The 20,445-nt window shown below is 40.4% G+C and overlaps 2 protein-coding genes and 1 long non-coding RNA gene across 3 annotated transcripts; all 3 read right to left on the reverse strand.

Annotated features, from left to right (window-relative positions):
* Positions 1-3,172: 3,172 nt before the first annotated feature.
* On the reverse strand, positions 3,173-3,971 carry LOC139407621 (uncharacterized). The gene is made up of 3 exons (XR_011634110.1): positions 3,932-3,971; positions 3,661-3,792; positions 3,173-3,254 (listed from the first exon to the last, which is right to left on the reverse strand). It is a non-coding gene; the product is annotated as an uncharacterized lncRNA (long non-coding RNA).
* Positions 3,972-4,232: 261 nt separating this feature from the next.
* On the reverse strand, positions 4,233-11,481 carry LOC139407944 (laminin subunit alpha-3-like). The gene is made up of 23 exons (XM_071151821.1): positions 11,464-11,481; positions 11,145-11,257; positions 10,918-11,001; positions 10,705-10,802; positions 10,466-10,510; positions 10,174-10,322; positions 9,955-10,065; positions 9,744-9,855; positions 9,482-9,655; positions 9,108-9,304; positions 8,820-8,936; positions 8,572-8,726; positions 8,287-8,428; positions 8,060-8,159; positions 7,621-7,737; positions 7,315-7,479; positions 6,953-7,104; positions 6,553-6,759; positions 6,248-6,396; positions 5,971-6,130; positions 5,677-5,801; positions 5,302-5,500; positions 4,233-4,400 (listed from the first exon to the last, which is right to left on the reverse strand). The coding sequence occupies exons 1-23, from the start codon at positions 11,479-11,481 to the stop codon at positions 4,233-4,235; spliced, it is 3,057 nt and encodes a 1,018-aa protein (XP_071007922.1).
* A 6,259-nt stretch (positions 11,482-17,740) lies between these two features.
* On the reverse strand, positions 17,741-20,166 carry LOC139407622 (cathepsin 12). The gene is made up of 8 exons (XM_071151453.1): positions 20,131-20,166; positions 19,773-19,924; positions 19,452-19,574; positions 19,024-19,188; positions 18,712-18,933; positions 18,427-18,595; positions 18,152-18,257; positions 17,741-18,018 (listed from the first exon to the last, which is right to left on the reverse strand). The coding sequence occupies exons 1-8, from the start codon at positions 20,159-20,161 to the stop codon at positions 17,919-17,921; spliced, it is 1,068 nt and encodes a 355-aa protein (XP_071007554.1). The 5' UTR covers positions 20,162-20,166; the 3' UTR covers positions 17,741-17,918.
* Positions 20,167-20,445: the final 279 nt, after the last annotated feature.

Below are 20,445 nucleotides of genomic sequence, written 5' to 3' on the forward strand. Positions count from 1 at the left end.
GTTAAACCTGAACTTTTAGTGTATTGAAACGGATTGTGCAATTGCAATTTAATTTTTACAGCAGCAACCCACTGGACACAAAAATCAATTCACGTCTATTCCACATTGCTAATTTAATTGAAATGAAAACTGTAGACTGATCAACGTGAGACATGTTTTTTGAAATATAACAATTATATTTTAGCCTCACTAGGGGTAACATTTGTGTGTCAGCTCATCTTGAAAGGTATTTCTTCCTGTTAATTCATAGAATACATCAAAGTCACTGTCACTGTAATTTAAAAGATGTGAATGTTCAATTCATGAAACACTTTGAAAACATTGCCTTAAACCCCAACAGTGTGAATTACCTTGCAAAGCCAACACAGTAATAAGAGCACTGCAGTGCCCTCCAGTGGTATAATTTGCACATGAAGAGGTGAGTGTCTATCTGTTACACATATTTGCAGCCGTTTACCACTGAGTCATAGACAGATAACTCAGTGGTTCAGCGAATTAGGTAATCTGGGGCAACACTCATTGATTTCATCCCCTTAGTCTGCTGGGCATTCATTGACGTTCACAGGGCCGACCACGCTGGAGGCTGTCTTAAAAACAACAGGCTTTTTATTGACCTTTATGTTCCGCAAGCAGCCAACAAACGAAGAAGAGACTGGCACTCCTTTATGTTTTGATGTGCCTGTATAGGGGGGAAAGCATAAAAGTCATATTGATGTGTTTATAGAACTGTCAGAAGCTGTTCATCAAGGTTTGACATGCTCTACCAATTTTTGGAAAGTGTTTTAATTCAGAGAGGATATTTTAAAGAGATGCAATGGGTAGTGTTGCTGAATGAATTTACCGGACATGCCACCAATGTAGAGGGAATCCTTAGTCATTGTGTAGGAGGAGTGGGAAGGCCCGACCGTACGCTGAGACTCTGAGTCCACGTTCAGTTGGACTACATTGTTCTGTTTGGACACTGAGGAATACAGTAGATGGACTGGCTATTAGAAGATCCTTCCAAGTCCTTGTAAAAAATATGCTGGTTTAAATGTATCTCTACTGTATGAGGATGAATCAATGGTTGATGTGAGAGGGATATGTACCTGCAATTACATGGAATGTGCCATCACACAGGTTTTGTTGAGGTGTCACAGATGCACTGTAGTCACCTAACCCATCATTCACATGGACCTCCACCTGAGATTCAGAGCAAAAATTATATTCCAAAGTTTTCCACACATTTCAATATACTTCAGGCTTACACAGTATCCAACTCCACAGTCCCATATACATGTTGATGAGGTTTAAAATAACCTTGTTTTTCCTCATGAAGACACTTAGGCTGTTCCTATGACGACCCCTGGCATGGAAGAGGAGACCTGTAGTGTTCCGTGGGCGAGCCTCAAAGGTCAGCTCAAAACGGGAGCCCACAGTAAAGAACTTATCTAAAACACAAAGTATATTTTTCAGAGTTACTGGATGAATGAGATGATTAGTTAAAGCAATATTGCTCACAACTAAGACACCACATGTTAATGACTATATAAAGTCCACACCTAAGACCACATGCCCTGTGCCAGCAAAGTATGCCCCAGTCTCTGTTGCCCCATCAAAGCAGGGCGGGGCCCCGTGATTGGCGGCTGGTTCACCAACCAGAACATTGTACACTTTGAAATGGCGTATACAGCCAGTCACACTCTTCTTGGGAAGAGAGCCACCCTGAGAGAGATACAGATGGACATCATTTTAAAACCAAGCACACATTTTCCAGGATGTAAATATAGATGTCATAGTAAATATGGTAATTATGCACCAGATACAAACCTACAGGAGAATCACAATCACACCCTCACATTGGGTTGTGTCTGGTTTGTTTAGATGCCATTACAGTTTGTGTGTCTGCTTGCTTACCTGAGCCCAAGAGGTTTTGGAGGTAGGGTCACTGCCCAGATAGACCGGGTTCTGCAGGGCTAAGAAGGAACCCTCCTCTGCAGGTAGAATACCATCAGGCACACGGAAACCATCCACGACCAGGTGGAAAGTGTTCTTCTCCACACTGACCATTACCTGCACACAGACAGGCCATGCAGGCGCTTATCAACTACTTTACACTTATAAATCTCTCAGCTGTGGCTGTGAGGTACAGTGTACATGTTGCACTATTTAGAATGACCTGAAACTAACAATGATTATTATGACTGCATTTAATTATCCTAATATTGAGACCTGATATCTCAACAGTTATTAGACAGCTTACTGTATGCCATCTTCCATCGTTGCTCTTTTTCTTGTTGTGGATGACTCTGTCCTTCCCCAATGAGAGTTTGATCTTGCCGTTGGTCATGTACAGAGAGACTTGGGAGATGTCTCCGTTCCCTGAGACATGGAGCAACAGCCCCTCAGATGACCTGGTTCTGATCTCCAGGGAGAAGTGAGGCCTAGCAAGAGGAACAAGCAAGCCACTGATTTAGAATTGGATTGTCTGTTTTCATAGGTCTTATAACGGGTAAATAATAGAAAAATAAATCTGCCGAGAATGTTTTTTTTAATGGAATGTGGATACGAGGACCAGCATTTGACCTACTGTACCTGAAATTAAGTTCTTCAGGTGCGATGATGTAACTGAGCCAACTAGCAGCCCCAGTTAGCTGGTAGGCCTGGGGGTCAGACACTTTGGGCAGTCTGCACTCAGTATGCACAGCACCAGATCTCTTCAGCCAGATAGAGGGGGGTGGGGGAGAGGATACACATTAGTAATGTACCAATACAGTAATTCTCTATTCTTGTGTAGTTACTTTGTAATTATTGTATTACATGGTAATACGATGACAAAATGATCAGTACTGACATGAATAATAGAGGACCAGTTCACTGCAGCATTACACGCCTGTAAAATATTTCAGAGAAAATTTGATTTTGATCATTTGAAGTTATCTCTTCGCTATTTTAGACGTTTGTGCTGGAAGACCAAACCAAAGTTACACCCCTGTCGCTTGAGTGAGAACCTAAAACTTTACAGGAAAATGAAAAGAGCCAACATATCCCTTACTGCACACTTTTACCATGAATAGCCTGATGGTTAACATACGCTTGAATCAACTTTGGGAAGTATTCCCATACTCACTGGTTTGGGTTTCTTGGGCCTCTCTTGAAGACCTGCTGGCTCCCATATGGCCTGAGGAGGGGGCTGTAGTCTGCACATCCCCAGGATCACATCTCCCTTCTGGGTGAACGAGCTGAAGTCAGCAGGAATAAAGATTTCTTCAGGCCTGTGTCAGAGCACAAACAGATACAATCACAAAAAGCACATCATCAGTTATTTTTACTTTCCACAACTGACTTAATTAATTAGAGAAAAAACTGTAGCTAATAATAATTTAAACACATTTAAATTGTTTATTTTTTAAAAACGTTTTAGTCGTTTAGCAGACGCTCTTATTCAGAGTGACTTACAGTCTGTGCATTGATCTTAACCTAGCTAGATGAGACAACCACATATCTCAGTCGTAGTAAGTACATTTTTACTCAAATTGTCACAAATTGGAATGACCACAATGTTGAATCATCACCTCATAGAAGTCATCACCTCATAGAAGTTCAGTTTTTCACATTTTTTACCGTTATAACTATAGTGTGACAATAGTGTCACTATAGTGTTGCATTTTTGAATCAGACCTCCTGATATGAAGGTTAGCCAGGCAGCCCCTGAAGGTCTCTCCTCCTAACACAACCTGCTGTTCATTGGGCTTGTCTTGGGGGGAGGATTGATGTTGGCCCAAATCAACGTTATCAACCCTCAACTCCAATCTGAGGAAATCACAGCACTTTTGTTATGTCTGTCTGTGGGTGTGTGGAACAAACCAACAATAACATTGTAGAGTTTATTTCAATTTCAGATGAGAAACATCTCTGCACAGCTTGACCAATGAAAATAAAAATGCCTTACCGTGTGCCATTCCTTAATGCAGTCAAGTAGTGCCATCTTCCATCGTTGTATGTCTTGGTAGACTTCAAGGCATTTTCATCAAAGTTAAACATCACATAGCCATCAACCAATGAGAGCTGGTATCCATGACGCTGATCGGTAAAGAAATGGTGTGATGATATTCTTTACAAAAAGTGTATAATTCTGAAACAAAACTGTTAAATTCATTTTGATAACTAATTTTGATCCTTTTACTAGTGTTGAGGTTAAAATATGACACACAGAGAGCAGCCTTTGAATGAGGCTCTCTGTGAGAGACTCTTCAACCATTATTGAATAGTGGACTGACCTCTTCGCTGGTCCTGAGAAGAACACCTTTATTCTCCATGGTCCTGAACCCCAACGAAACCATGGCCACAGGGGTGGTCCAGAAATCCTGTGGGTCCACTGAGAGGGAGCCACCAGGGTGGAAAGTAGCCTCACGAACACCCTGAAAAGAAAATACATGAAAATTCTAGAACTAGAACATCCTCCACATTGTGCTGTCTGAAATGTATTTACAAAATGAGAGACGGTTTACCAAAAGCGAGGTTGGGCATCCAACACTGACACCAATTGTCGTGTTAAACTCAATCTCCTTAGATTGTAAAATCACATTATCTATACATCCTCTGAATGGTGGGGTTGTGACATTATCTCTGAAAGAAAAGACATGACATGGATAATTGTATAATTGACATTCCAGGAAAATGCATGTATCCCTTGCAAGAGATTATGGCAGAAAGCCTATTTACAGATTTTGTACCTTTCTCTTATTGATGCTGGTAGACCCCCAATGTAGAATTTTTTTAAACCTTCCATGATGTTGTCTATTTTGACAATCTCAGTTTGTACTCCAGCCACATGTACTTTAAATGTTGTATCCATGACTATTACAAAGTGTTCATCCTAAGAGAGAAAGCAGAACTTTAAAAAAAAGTTTATGCAGATAAAACTAAACCGTACAGTATGTCAATGATACTATCTTACATTGAGTGAAACTTTTCTAGTACTCTTGGCATTGAGGACTTGGGTGCCTTGTCTTCCCTGCAGCACAACATAACCTCTCTCGACAGTAACACTAGTGTACGAATCCTGTGAAATACAACAAACAAGTGAATGAAGCAACATATTTATGAAGACATTGCTCTACACACACCAACCATAAAATCTCAATAAGGACTGCATTTATTCATGTCCAACTGCAATACATTGATGTTCCTGTATCTTCTTGATGAAATTGTCAGCTTGATTGATTACCAGACTTACAATGTTAACCAGGTAGTTCATTCATTTGAATGTACTAATTATTCAATTGTTTCTGTGTGTGATTCCGAATTAATCTTTTTAACTGATATCAGGTATATGAATGGACAAAATATACATACCTCATTTCCTTTATAAAACAGTAAAGCATTCTCCACCTGGCTGTTTGTGTGGAACTTGAGCACTCCTCTTTTCGGGGTTTCAATTTCTTTAATGTCCGTAACCAAACCGTAACCAGTGCCGTCAAAATAATAAGGCACTGTTAACTGTAGACTATCACTAACCCTGAAAGAAGGAAGGAATTGCATGATACATTCTGACACTGAAGCAGAAAGATGTTTTTTCATGTATGGTCATGGTACAGAGCATAACAGGCTAAATTAGAACATGTGGACAGCATTCACCATTCTGTACAGTATGGCATCTTTTATAGATCTATAATCCCTTTTGTTGGTTCTTACTTTATATATGACTGTTTGTCTACGTTGATGGCATTCTTGAAGTTGTACAGACTAAAGAATTGATCATTGATAGTAGACAGTTTGATGGCTCCACAGTATTTGGGGTAGCGCAGCTCCACTGGAGGCTAATGAGAGAAGGGCATAATGAAATAAAACAATACTTGAATAGGGAGAATAAGACTGGTCTGGTCCCGCTGATGTCTACAGGGTACTTCTGTATTCAACAATCAACAATGAGCATGATGCAGAAGCACAGAACACCTGGGAGGCAAAGGGATAGAGGAATGTAATTACAGTGAAGGCATCAGGATAACCGCCTACGTAGAAGACCACACTGTTGGTGTCCAGGTTGAGGAGGCCAACTGTCGTGTTGGGCCGGTTACTCTCCTTAGACACTTCGACAGACTGTGATGGGAACCTGTGTGTGAGACTGAGCTCAGCATCTTGGTAAACTCTAAAGAAATAGGAGACAAACACAGTGGGGATGACAAGGGAGCTGTCTCCATCATGGGCAAACTGTCCCATGTCATCAAGTTAGTATCAAATCCAGAAAAATTCCTCAGAGGTGTACCTGTTAAAGACGACCTTGTCAAAAACAGTGGAGTTCACTTTGGTTCTAGTTATGTGGTCGGTGTTCAACTCATGTATGACTCCACCCAGCTTGTATACACAGCGGAGAGTGTTATTCTTTACAGCCATTCCAACAAAGTCTTTGGATGACTGGAACGGGGGGAAACAAGCCATAAATGAAAAGTAAAAAAATACTGAACATCTCTGATACAAAATGTATCAAAATAATTAGGGAATCAATTGAAATTCCAAGATTAACGCTCGAGGATATTACGACTACACTATTTACTCAAATGTCCCACTTACGTCCATGTTGCCGAGATAGAGCACAAAGAGGTTTCTGTCATCCTGTGTGTTCTGTCTGCGCCTACGGCTGCGGTCCCCTCTAGTGGGCTCGGTCTCCTGGCGGTTGAGAAGAAGTTCAGCAGCTGTAAACGCCTTCAAATCCTCAACATGGGTGGGGGGGCGGAGCTCAATGTAACCCTTCCCATTGAAGGTCATGCCGACAGAGAGCTGGGGAGACACACCAAGAGAGGAATAATGGACATTCAATATGACAGAGACAGACAGATACAGCCAGTCTAAAAGACCTAAGAAAAATAGTGTAATGGTTGGAGAGATCACGTTTGGTCAAGAAAGGACAAAGGTTCACAGGAAAACAATCAAAATAGAATGAATAATCTATTTAGGTTAGATGTGGTGTCACCCTTTTGACAATGTCTCTGGCCTCCTCTATCACATCCTTGATTCTCCTGATGCTGTCTGTCATACTGACACTAGGGAGAGCCTGGGAGCACAGGTTTTGCACCCTGCTGAGGTTGTCTTCCAAAGTAGGCCATGTCTCGTTCAATTTCTTCACTTTACCAGTCAGGAGAGAAAGAAAAACAGCTCCAATCAACTACTTTCTTTTCACTTTCCCTTTGTATCATTAATTCAAATTCAATTCAAGAATCTAAAGTTGGATTTGAATTTAAAGAGTAGAGGCAGAATTTAGATTAGAATTAGAGGAAGGTTCATTTCAATACCATGACAGGATAAATGTACTGTGTGTCTGACATGAGTACTTACATTCATTGTCAGCCTCATCGAGCACACTGCCAATGTTTGAACTGACATTAGGAAGCCTTATATGTCCCCAGCTGATATTATTTAGTCTGTCTGTTACGTCATTGACTGTGTTATTGGCAGCGTTGACAGTTGCTTTGGCAGAGTCTATGAGCTTCCCAATGTCATCTGAAACACAAACAAATAGTGTACGTGAATAACATAAGTATGGTCACGTTGTGGCACAGAATGTGTAAACTGTCATTCTCATCGATTCCATGGCGTCGTTATTAAAACACAAGCATAATCTTTCATCTTGTATACACAAACCTCTTTGAATCTCTTGAAGATTCTCTGTAACTGCAAGAGCATCTTTTCTCAGCATCTCTCTTTTGTTCTTGGTCTGACCAACACGTTGCTTGTGGTTGTCAACTTTGGCTGAGGTCTCTGTGTGTAAAAAAGAAATGTTGGGGATAAGTGGTAATATATGATAAGATAATATCAGAAGGAGATATCAGAAGGAGATATCAGAAGGAGACAACGGAATGTGTTTTATCGAGGGCATACAGTATACTGCAGTGTGTTTTGGCCTCCAACAAAATCGTTAACAAGTTCAAAGTGCATAGCTTTCTTCAACATCATACAACAAAGCCCTTGGCTCATATAATGTCCTGGAAGGATTGAGAAGGGGTCAACAACATGATACATTCTTGTTTCTATTGTAGCTTTAGTGTCGTTAGAAAAGCAAATATTGGGATGATTACTACACCTCTGAGGTTCTTCTCAGCATTCATGGCCTCTGTCAGTAAGCTACTTGCATTATGCTTTAGTTCCTCAGACCTGTTGGTCAGACCTTGCTCCTCCACATCCTGAAACATATAAAAGTTACTGGAGATATGTGAAATACTTATTGATTGTATGTTAACTGAATTTTCAATGTTGTTGTGAATTTGAAGTTAACGGTGGCTGTAGCATCCAGACCAGTATAATAATCACCTTCAGAGCTTTGTCGGATGCCTCTTTGGATTGGTTGGCCGCCATCTCTGCCTCTTCAATGGCTTTTATGATGCTGCTGTAGGCTCCGATGCTTTCTGAAGCATGCTGCAGGTCAGAGCTGTTGGTGGCATTATGCACTGCCCTGCAATAACAAGGAATACAGTGCTCACAGTGGCCCATACTAGCCCATAAAGACATGAACACACAAAGGTCTCAACATAGGACACGTCTGTGGGGTATAAAGAAGTAGGCCCCCAACCTAATGACCTTACTCTGTCAACCTACATTTGTAGTTCCATTGCCAGTCTGTTTAGTTCCTCTGCATGCTCCTCTGCCATGACGACAATGCCCTCCTTCTGTTTTGCTTTAGCGATATCATTTAGCCTCTTGGTTAGATTGGGCTTGGCTCCGTCTATCTCGGCTGCAAGGTGCTCGTATTCCTGAAAGATTTAAATGATATTTTGAATGCCTCCTTCACCACAAGAGAGATAGGAATTTCCACTGGAAACGATTTGAATTCATCTGCTTCATACCTTTTTCATCTCCTTCATCATTTCCAAAAGGCCTGTGATATTCTTCAGTTTATCTTTGGTCATATTCATTTCAGGAAGGACTGAATCACGTTTCCTCTCCAGCTCACCTCTAAGTTGCTAGAAAATATACATATAGAGAGAAAACAGTGATTACCCCTTGTCAAACACAGAAACTTGAGACATGATTTGGTATTTGTCATGTTCAGAAAAAGGAGAGAACATTTGTTGTATTGTATCTGAGATCTACAACATATCTCACAGATTTTACACTTCAGTGTTTGACATTACCGTCAGGATTCTTAGGAAGTCAGTACTGTTGAAGTTGAGGCTCCGTGTCATGTTAACCATATTGTCTGCTTCTGCCACAGCCACGGCCAGATCACTCAACGCAGAGACCGATGTCATCAGGGACTCTGCCGTCTCATTGGCTACAGCCTGGTTGTCGTCTAATGGAGCTGCCATATTGTTCTTGATGAAGTCCAAGACTGAGAGAGACACATGCATTACACTTTGCATTGTGAATCATATCTATCATACACAGTGAGTCAAGAATTTGTGTCACATTGATAATGTATAACATTTATTATTCAATAGTGTGATCATTTAAGTGCTGCCCTGTACTGTAAGTGACTATAGACTTAGCCAAAAGCCCCCTGTCTCACGTTTGTGAGCATCCTCTTGCTCCCTGGCAGCCTTCTCTGTTTGGTTACTGCAGCCAAGCTGTCTCATCTCCTTCACCATGCGTTGCACCACCTTCATCATCCTGGCTACCTCCTCCACTCCCACAGTGATGTTGGTTACACTAGAATTAGCCTCACTCAGCTGTCGAAGGAGATCTGAGAGGGGAAAAAGACAGGTGGGGATTATCATGACATTGACGTATCATTATATTATCATTTTGAAACACTCGCAATAACAGTATACCTTCTATATTCATTAGAAGATCTTGAGCTTCAGGGATAAAATCCTCGGCTCTCTGTTTGGTTTGGATCACTTTCACCAAGACATTGTCAGCACCTGAGAGAGAGTAACTTGCCTAGAGAGAATAAGATCACACAAGTAAAAAGGATATAGTTTTTCTGTAAAATAACGGATTACATCTGACATCTGATTATGGATAGCAGGCCTCAGGCACCTTGTCTTCCAGTAGGCTTATGTCCTGATCCAGACTCATAACTTCTGCTTCCAGAAGATTGACCTTTGGACCCTGAGCATCCACAGTAGTGCTGTACCTTCCAACCAGAGCCTGCAAGAGTATACCAGAGGGGAGTGATCATCTTGTTAAATTGTGTACATTATACACTATTTGGTGTTCAAATATATAGAGCGCCTCAGTAAGACTGTGTTAAATTACCTTTGTTTCATTAATGGCACCTTCCAGCTGGTTAATGTTGGCAGGCGAGCTGTTGGAACCAATGCCCTGAAGCTGCTGCCTTAGCAATTCCAGCCCATCATCCATATTTTCCAAATCATTCAGTAAGGCCTGAGTACAGCTGTCACACTCTGACCACAAAGAGAGGAAGAGCAGATTGTTTAGTTAGGTCTAATAGGATGAGAGGAAATGCAATATGAATCATGCTGGCAACAACAGACAATAAATAGCTCACTATACATTGAGAATGTTTATTATTGTGTGCTTCACAAACCTATGCACTGGTCATCTGTGCTGGGATCATCAGGCTTCTTACACTCTAGAGACAGAAGACACAGTGAGCAACAGTTATACCAAATCTACAATAAGACAAACTATTATCAGCATGACATTTCTTGAAGGCATTTCTTCAATCTATAGCCTATAGCTTTATCGTTATATAGGAGGCATCCTGTTTTAATTCATAGATCATTTTCTCTATTCTTGTACGGCTGAAGTGGGTCCTGAGCTTACTTCCAGTCAGATAGTCACAGGTACTGGTAGCATCACAGTGGCATCGCTGGCACCTGCCTCCATATATCATTGGGTTACCATAGTAATCAGGGGCACACCTGCCAGATTGGAGGAGGAAGAGGAGAGGAAAGTTCTAGACTTTTGTTATAAATATATTTACGGTAAGATGACGTTGACATTTTTATATGTACTGTAAAAAGCACATAAACACACCTCTCACATCTGGTTCCAGTGTAGCCAGGTTTGCACAAACATTCGATTTCATTTGCACCAATATCCAGACATGCTACTGCAAAACTACACAAAGAGAAAAAAATGCTTTTGAGTACCAAATGGTAATTACATGTTTCATCCAATATTTTATCTGGGGAACGTAAAACCAAGTGTGCTCACATAGCTACCTGTACATTAACAGAATGTATGGACATATAGAAACTGACTTGTTGGCTCTGAAGGGACATGGACACCCACGGCAGGTCTTTTGGGCAGCATTGCCGTAGTAACCTTCCTTGCAGCGCTCACATCGATCCCCATCAGTATTGTACTGACAGTTCTGGAAAATAAAGTGTACTCTCTGTTTATGACTGAAGCTCGTGGAATGTTGGGGGTATGGTTCATGATGTCGTAGCACAGTACTGAGAGTTAGTCAAGTCTGGCATAAAAACTCATCTGTGGGGCATGGGTTAGAAAACGTGCATATGTTTACCTAATTGGTGAGTCAGGAGAAACCTATCCTGCTATGTGTGTGTGCGTACGTACCCCACTGGGTACAGACATCATTTCAAGGTCTAGTTTTGATTTACATTTAGTTGATTTGTCAACTAACGTGAATTCAGTGTGATATCAACAACAAAAATTCACCATGTCATTGGATTTAGGTTAAAAGGTGGGTGAAAACAAAGACGAAGTTCCTTTATGTTGATTGCTTTTTGAAAATCCAATCCGTTTTCGACGTTGATTCAACATCATCACATTGAATTTTGTTGTTGAAATTACATGGGAAAAAAGGTTGATTTAACCTGTTTTTGCCCAGTGGGACCAATTAAGGCTGCTGAGGGTGCAGCGGCACCCCTGATAAATCACTTTTTTTATAGACACAGAGAGAGAGAAACCCACCAGACATCTCCCTGTTTGCTCGTCACATTCATTAGACAGGCTGTTACAGTTGCAGGGTACACACTGGCCCCTATGAGGCCCTGTCCTCTCTCTGTAGTATCCAGGGCCACACCTCTGTATGGAGGGGAAAAGTCAGATTAGGTAAGGCAGCCTTTTGAATGCAAAAGTGTCTTATCAAAAAAGTTCAAATAGAAAATCTAGATCAGTTTTGTTCAATAATAACAGTACTATAGTGCTACGTGTTTCGGCCCATCCTGGACTTTTTATTTAGCACATTCTTCAAGTGAAGAAGGCTTGGACTGGCAGAAAAAAAAGAAAAAAGAAAGAAAGGTGAATCAAGACCCTAGTCAGGAGGACATACACTGTTTATCTGCTATCTTGCTATCCATAATAATTAATTAAATGTAAATATGGACCTGCAAAGCAACCCATTTTGTGTAAGTTGCTCAGACAAAACCATTGCTTGTTTGTGTTGTAAATCAAGGTGTGGTATATTCTACCACTAAATCAACACATGAGCAAAGAACAATGGGGAACATTTGAGGACACAAGACCTGGGTTCAAGTACTATTTCATATATTTCAATTTCTTTTCAATTAATTTGAAAACAAGTTTTTGGATAACCTGTATTTGAAAAAACAAGTAGTTGAATATTGGAATGCGTTTGGAAATACACTTGGAATGTATTTGGAAATACTCAAATACACGGACTCAAATACACTCCCATACACTTAACTCAGGTATTTGAAAATAGTATTTGAAATAAGTATTTGAAAATACTTTCAAATGTGATTTGGTCTACTATTTGTTTTGCTTTCAAATAACCATTCAAATACTAAAATAAAAGTATTATTTTGGGATGTGTATTTGAACATGGTCAAATACACAGAAAAAAGTGTTTACAGTACCTTAAAAAAGTATTCACACTCCTTGACTTTTTCCACATTTTGCTGAGTTTAAAATGTATTAAATTGAGATTTATTGTCATTGGCCTACACACTGTTGGAAACTGACTGATTGACTTAAACACGTTTTAGTATGTTTATAACTATATAAGTGGCCTAGTGATCAATGTGTTATCGGTTTGACAGGGGGCCTGTCCATAAGGGTGGGATAGGAGACACATGCTAGAGCTGATAGATCATAATATATCTTATATCTTAATATGTTTTCTATCATTATATTTTAGCATTATATTATCTTAGTATGAATTGATGGCTAATTTCATAGAATAGAAAGAAGTGTTGGCTCTGTGTATGAGAACAGCAATTATGTAGTGGACTGACTCCCTAACCTCAAGGCCTCTCCTGGCCGATAAGAAGAACGGTGAGCTCCGAGGAGGAGTACTAGGGTTCTGGAGTGATAACACCACCTGCCCAGCAACATCCTAGACACAGAAGGGGGGTCTGTTTGGGAAGGAGGTTATAAATAGATGTGCTTGAGACTTCATATGTTGTCTTTGCAGCTGTATGCTTTCTTCTGAGTCTTAGAACTTACCCCATAATGTCAAAGTCAAATTATGTTTAATGTTTTATTTTTTACAAATGAATAAGAAATGTAATGCTGAAATGTCTTGAGTCAATAAGTATTCAAATGAGCTTAACAAGTAGAATAATAAGTTGCATGGACTCACTCTGTTTGCAGTAATGGTTTTTAACATGATTTTTTAAATACTAGCTCATTTCTGTACCCCACACATACAATTATCTGTAAGGTCCTTCAGTCGAGCAGTGAATTTCAAACACAAATTCAAGCACAAAGACCAGGGAGGTTTTCAAATGCCTCGCAAAAAAAAAAAAAAAAAGCAGACATTGAATATCCCTTTGAGCATGGTGAAGTTATTAATTTCACTTTGGATTGTGTATCAATACACCCAGTCACTACAAAGACACAGGCGTCCTTCATAACTCAGTTGCCAGAAGGAAACTGCTCAGGGATTTCACCATGAGGCCAATGGCGGCTTTGGCAGTGGCAGTTACAGAATTGAATGGCTCTGAGAAAACTGAGGATGGCTCAACAATATTGTAGGTACTCCACAATACAAACCTAATTGACAGAGTGAAAGCCTGTACAGAATTCAAATATTCCAAAACTTGCAAAAAGGCACTAAAGTAATACTGCAAATAAATGTGGTAAAGCAATTAACTTTTTGACCTGAATAAAAAGTATTATTGTAACGTCTGCATCCAACTCACACTCTCAAACACGTAGATCCCCTGAACAAAGCTCCCTTTCCAGCCCACTTTCAAGCTCACACTATCAAACACATAGAGCCCCTAAACGCAGCTCACTCTCTAGATCCCAATGACCTGAATTCTGAACACCTGTTCACACACCTCTATGTCATTATCACACTCTATTTAGTTCAGTTCTTTGCACCCCATCAATGCGAGGTGTTGTTTGTTTTGTGACACACTTCTATTCGGAGCCCTGGTTTTCCTGTAATTTACTCCTCCCGTGTATGATAGTTTTTGCCTGTCTCACTAACGAAGCTTTTTGCCTATTCCCTGCCTGTACTTTAGCCTATTGGATTTTCTGTTACCAACCTATTGCCTGATCTCCCGGACGACGTTACTAGCCTTTTCCCTGCCTGTACTGTTGCCTTTTTGGATCCCCTGTGTATGACCTTCTGCCTGTCCCTGGACCCAGCTACCTGCCTCCTGCTGTGGTCCTTTACAATAAACACCTGCTGTGCCCTGCACTTGAAACCAGCTCTCTGTCTCCCATTGTGTTCATTACAGTTATGTTTGGGGCAAATCAAATCCAACACATTACTGAGTACCACTCCCAATATTTTCAAGCATAGTGGTGGCTGCATCATGTTATGGGTATGCTTGTAATTGGTTAAGGACTGGAGAGTTTCTCAGGATAAAAAAATAAATAGAGCTAAGCACAGGCAAAATCCTGGCAAAAAACCTGGTTCAGTCTGCCTTCTACCAGACACTGGAAGATTAATTCACCTTTCAGCAGGATAATAACCTAAAACACAAGGCTAAATCTACACTGGAGATTGAATGTTCCTGGGTAGCCGAATTACAGTTTTATACTTAAATCTGCTGGAAAATCTATGGCAAGACCTGAAAATGGTTGTCTAGCAATGATCAACAAACAATTTCACAGAGCTTGAACAATTTTGAAAAGAATAATGAGCAAATGTTGCACAATCCAGGTGTGGAAATCTCTTAGAGGCATACCCAGAAAGACCGACAGCTGTAATGTCTGCCAAAGGTGTTTCTAACATGTATTGGATGAATACTTATCTAATCAAGATATATTAGTGTTTTATTTTTCATATAATTTTTTTCTAATGTTAAAATGTTTCTTCCACTTTGACATTACAGAGCATTTTGTGTACATTGTTGACAGAAAATGACAATTAAATCCATTTTAATCCCACTTTGTAACTGAACAAAATGTGGAAAAAGTCAAGGGGAGTGAATACTTCCTGAAGGCACTGTAAATAACAAATACTCAAATACAGCTTCTGTGTCTAGACCAGCCTATTATCACCAGACAGAATGTGATTGATATTATATTGTAGGATAATGTAATATTGTGAACAGTATGGATATTTTAAATGCATTATAGTATTGTACTTTGCTGTGATTGAGTGAATGTACACTACCGTTGAAAAGTTTGGGGTCACTTAGAAATGTCCTCGTTTTTGAAGGAAAAGCTAATTTTTTGTCTGTTAAAATAACATCAAATTGATCAGTAATACAGTGTAGACATTGTTAATGTTGTAAATTACTATTGTAGCTAGAAACTGACTATTTTTTTAAATGGAATATCTACATAGGCGTACAGAGGAACAGTATCAGCAACCATCACTCCTGTGTTCCAATTGCACATTGTGTTACCTAATCTAAGTTAATAATTTTAAAAGGCAAATTTATCATTAGAAAACCCTTTTGCAATTATGATAGCATAGCTAAAAACTGCTGTTCTGATTAAAGAAGCAATAAAACTGGCCTTCTTTTGACTAGTTGAGTATCTGGAGCATCAGCATTTGTGGGTTCGATTACAGGCTCAAAATGGCCAGAAACAAAGACCTTTCTTCTGAAACCTGTCAGTCTATTCTTGTTCTGAGAAATGAAGGTTATTCTATGCGAGAAATTGCCAAGAAACTGAAGATCTTGTACAACTCTGTGTACTACTCCCTTCACAGAAGAGTGCAAACTAGCTCTAACCAGAGTGGAAAGAGGAGTGGGAGACCCCGGTGCACAACTGAGAAAGAGGACAAGTACATTAGAGTGTCTAGGTTGAGAAACAGACACCTCACAAGTCCTCAACTGGCAGCTTCATTAAATAGTACCCGCAAAACACCAGTCTCAACGTCAACAGTGAAGAGGCGACTCTGGGATGCTGTGTCTTTGCTCTTTTAACCATCTTAATCTTTTATTTGTATTGGCCAGTCTGAGATATGGCTTTTTCTTTGCAACTCTGCCTAGATGGCCAGCATCCGCCTGTTGACATTGAGACTAGTGTTTTGACCCCAAACTTTTGAGCGGTAGTGTATGTTTGGATATTTCATAATGATTATATTCCAAAGTACGGTACTGCTATAACCCTGTGATAAGAACCTATGACATTCTTATGTGAGAAAACCCAATGAAGTTCACATCATAACTGCATTTAAAAAAATATTCAAATAGACATGTATTTGAACCCAGATCTGAAGGACGCGCCACCTGAAGACTGAAGTATAAAAGTGCTGTCGTCTGGACCTTTTGCTCCCTTTTGAGAGGAATCAATAAATATTTTTAGATTTTAGAAGTCACTCTCCCTTTGTCTGTGTACCCTGTGATCTGTGTGCATCACATTAATACATTTTTCGATTTTTGTTGTTCGACACAAACTTAAACCTCCATTAGTAGTTGAAAATAGCAGGCAAATTAGTTTATTTTGCATGCTCTATTATTTAGCCCTGCATTACCTGGGTGATGGCTCCAGCTGACTGGTTGTTGAATGAGGTGTCACAGTACTTCCTAGGGATCCTGGGGTGCCCTTTGTGCCAAGGATCCTTACCACTCTGGTGGCTCTGAGACAGATAGTCATACCTACAGTTTGGATGTCTCTGTGGTGCTCTCTGGCCATCTGTGCAGGGGCCAAATAAAGCACACCACAACAATAATCCCCATACTCCTCCAAACCAGAAAACAGTTCCTTGTGACATTTTAATACGTCTGCAGAACAGCAAAACTATCTCCCTCACTGTTGAGGAGCTTGGCTGTGGGAACTATGAGAGCTAAATACCTAGGAGCTCCTCCCTCTGTAAGCCCAGGGCCAGATAGAATGTCCCTATAAAGACAGACTGATATACATAAAGGAAGACTGAGCATACAGTGTGTTTAGTTTGGTGTGAACATGCTGAGGTTCAAAGATCACCTGGGTACCACTCCCTTTTCTTCAAATGTGTTTGTGGAACAGTAAGTTGGCATGGCATACATAGTATTTGTACTCTATACCATAGGTCACGTTTAACAATTGTAAAACTATGGAAGGTGTAAACCTATGAACCGGGTGAACTGGATAACAGTATAATACAAGGAACTCAAAGACAATCTACAGTCTAGCGTTGCTTACACACTGATTATGTTCCCAATCCTACGTGGGAACATCAAGACTGTTAGACATTCTGGCAGATTGAAAGGACTTTCTCAAGATGCCTCGGTGTGCAAGGAAATACCTTCAAATTCAACACAAGCCAACAGATACCTTGATGCCTCGCTGTGCAAGGAAATACCTTCAAATTCATCACAAGCCGTCAGATACCTTGATGCACAATATCTAGTGCTATATCCAGTCCTAAATTAAATCCAAAACGTTCAAAGGAACATCAAATTCTAGACCAGCCTGACACAGTCGGTCAAAATCTAAAAACAATCGCAGTCAAATGTCAATTAAATTGAACTTTATTCTCTATCCCAGTGCAATACAGGCATAGCATTGCTCAGAGTAATACAGTATAGAAGACAGAATACTTGATACCATCACCCCCACAAATAAACCAAATCAATACTTTTTATTAACCTCTGACAACCTATCCAACACCAAGATTATATGTTCTGTCTCTGACACTTTATCACTTATGTGGTTCATAAAATAGGATACAGAGCGTAGCTTGCGATGCCACAAGTGTTACTGCCATTCCGGATCATTCGCATGTAGCCACCCTCTCCCCATGCAGTACCCCAGCTGGGAAGAAAAGGAAAACATGCATACATTTATGTACAACAAATGTCTTACATATATGTATATGAAAAAGTAACCAAATTATTTTATTTTGTTAGAATGTAAACCATGTTACTCCCACCAGTGATTCACCCACCTGTTTTTGATTATCCAATAGTCTTGCCCCCCTTCAGAACCATAGCCAACCAGCAGCACCGCATGACTGAGGTTGTTGGGGTTACAGCTTGGCTCCTCATATATTCCTGTTAGACCAATAATAGCCCTGGTTACAATGAGGCAAACTCAGACAGGGCAAATGCATTTTTAAAAACTGAATAAAAAACCTTTATACAAGTTAATATATACATTCATGGGAAACAAAACACTACATTTAGCTGTCCACCACCGTCAAAGAATTCGATGAAGGCCAACCTGAACTGTAGAACATGAAGCTTGGGTGATCTGCATCCACAGCGATGGTGATTGGGCCAATGGTTGCCACAGCGTCAGCCAGGACCTGCTCATCTCCAGAGGGTATGAACCTGTAATCAGTGATGCTGGCAACTGACTGACTGCTGTCATAGAAACAGGGTTGGGTGTCCTAGAAATACAGAAATGTGTTTTATCCTCAGCCATTGTACTTCTTAAATCATGTTGCTATTAACATTATGTAACATTGGTGTACATGGTCAGGGATGTCCCCAGTCAGACTCTTACCACTGATGTGTAGGGGTAGGTGTCTGTGGACTGAAGCCCATTCTGAACCACATAATTATAGGCATTAGCCATCCAGGCCCCACTGCAGCCATATGTGCCGTAGGGCTTGGAGCAGTCCACAAGGTTCTGCTCACTCAAGGACACCAGTTGACCTGTCCTCTTGAACATTTGTCCCTCGATGGCCCCCGTAGTGCTAAAGGCCCAGCAGGAGCCACAATAGCCCTGTGAAATCAATAGACAGCATGAATTTAAAATCACTTCCTAGTTTGCACTGATATTCTACTTACAGAATTTTTTAAAGCAAAGCCTCACCTGGTCTTTGACCTCAGTGACATAGCCCATGGCTCTGTAGTCAACGGTAACAGACCCTAACTTCTGAGCACTGGCACGTAGCTTTCGAGCTGATGCATTCTTCCCTCTTTTCTTTATTTTGCTATTTATCATGGCACCTTGCAAACGTTTGTATTCGTGCCTTGTCTACGCATTGGAGAGAGAGAAATTCCAAAGTGATTTAGTATGAAATGTATGAAGGAATCAATGAATAATGGGAAAATACCGTTTCAATACACGTCAATAAGAACAATCTCTCATAATGTATACAAATGAACAGAAGTTAGAACTTAAAAGGGAATGTTGCAGCTCTCAGTGAAAATTGCTCTAAGTGGACCATTATAAGTAATTCACAGAAGTACCTTGGACTATAACATCCTGTAGAAGTGAAGATGATTATGGTCACTTACCAGGTCCCCATATTTATTCATGGCCATGGTGAACATCTTTGTCCCTCTGAGAAAACTGTTATTATTCTCATCAATCACTCTCATGTTGTCGTCCCATATGGCCTTCCTCTCAATGTCATCCAGCTTCAGGAAAGAACAGAATGAACAAACAAATAAAGTAGTTGATTATTGTTAAGGTGTGTGTCTGGGAGGGAGGGAATGACTTCCTAAATATTTACAATACATCTTCATGTAGGCAGATTACTAGCCTACAGTAACTATTGGGATGTGGTTTTTTATACAGTATGTGTGTATGAGTGTGTGTATAAAATAACATCTAACCTTCTCGTCGTAGGATACACCGTTGCTCCTCTTCCATGTTTGCCACTCTGATGGCTCTTGCACCTCCTCGTCTGAGTCTGACGCCACGCGGAGAGGATCAGACAGGAGGAGAGAGAGCAGCACAGCTCTCCCCATGAGGCTGGCCCATTGGACTGGAAGGATGGATGATCAGAGTAAAGTGTTTCACCAAATGTATTGTGTTCTGTTGTAAACTACTTTGCTGCAATTTATACCATATTAGATAGAGAATTATATGGAAACACTATAAATGCTCTGCAATTCTGAATGTCATGTTATTAAAACAATGCAATCATGATAAGAAATTAGGCTAAATAAATGTCAATAACCTGGGACTCACCTGATGGAAAGTTGGGCTGTCTTGTCTTCATGTTCTGAGACTAACTCTACACTCTGACCATGACTGGTCATCACCCCCTCTTTTATTGCCTGTGATGGAGGGTGTGCTCCCCTTGGGCCTGTCTGAAACCCCATCACCAACACACAAGAGGGAGGTGGCAACAGGGGACAGAAACCCTCTTATTAGACAATGTCAGGCCACAGAGTGTAAACACAGCATGTCACTATTCAAAGTAGCCCATATCGTTTTTTTGGCACTCATCACAAAAACAGCTTAGCAGTGCCAAGAAAATATGATAGCCTACTCTATATACAG

The sequence above is a fragment of the Oncorhynchus clarkii genome, chromosome 4 (genome assembly GCF_045791955.1).
Source record: "Oncorhynchus clarkii lewisi isolate Uvic-CL-2024 chromosome 4, UVic_Ocla_1.0, whole genome shotgun sequence".
NCBI classification, from domain to species: domain Eukaryota; kingdom Metazoa; phylum Chordata; class Actinopteri; order Salmoniformes; family Salmonidae; genus Oncorhynchus; species Oncorhynchus clarkii.

Bases quoted from the DNA above. Each gene is read 5' to 3' on its own strand.
- LOC139407622 (XM_071151453.1), bottom strand. From the start codon at position 20,161: ATGAAGACAAGACAGCCCAACTTTCCATCAG. The intron at 18,258-18,426 runs GTTGGCCTTCAT...TTGGTCTAACAG, and splicing joins CTTCATGTTCTACAGTTCAG to GAATATATGAGGAGCCAAGC. The intron at 18,019-18,151 runs GTGGGTGAATCA...TTTTCTTCCCAG, and splicing joins TATTGGATAATCAAAAACAG to CTGGGGTACTGCATGGGGAG.
- LOC139407944 (XM_071151821.1), bottom strand. The intron at 10,323-10,465 runs GTTTGTGAAGCA...CTTTGTGGTCAG, and splicing joins CACAGATGACCAGTGCATAG to AGTGTGACAGCTGTACTCAG. The intron at 4,401-5,301 runs GTTAAAAAGATT...TTTTCTTTTCAG, and splicing joins CATTCATATACCTGATATCA to GGTGTTCGTGAGGCTACTTT.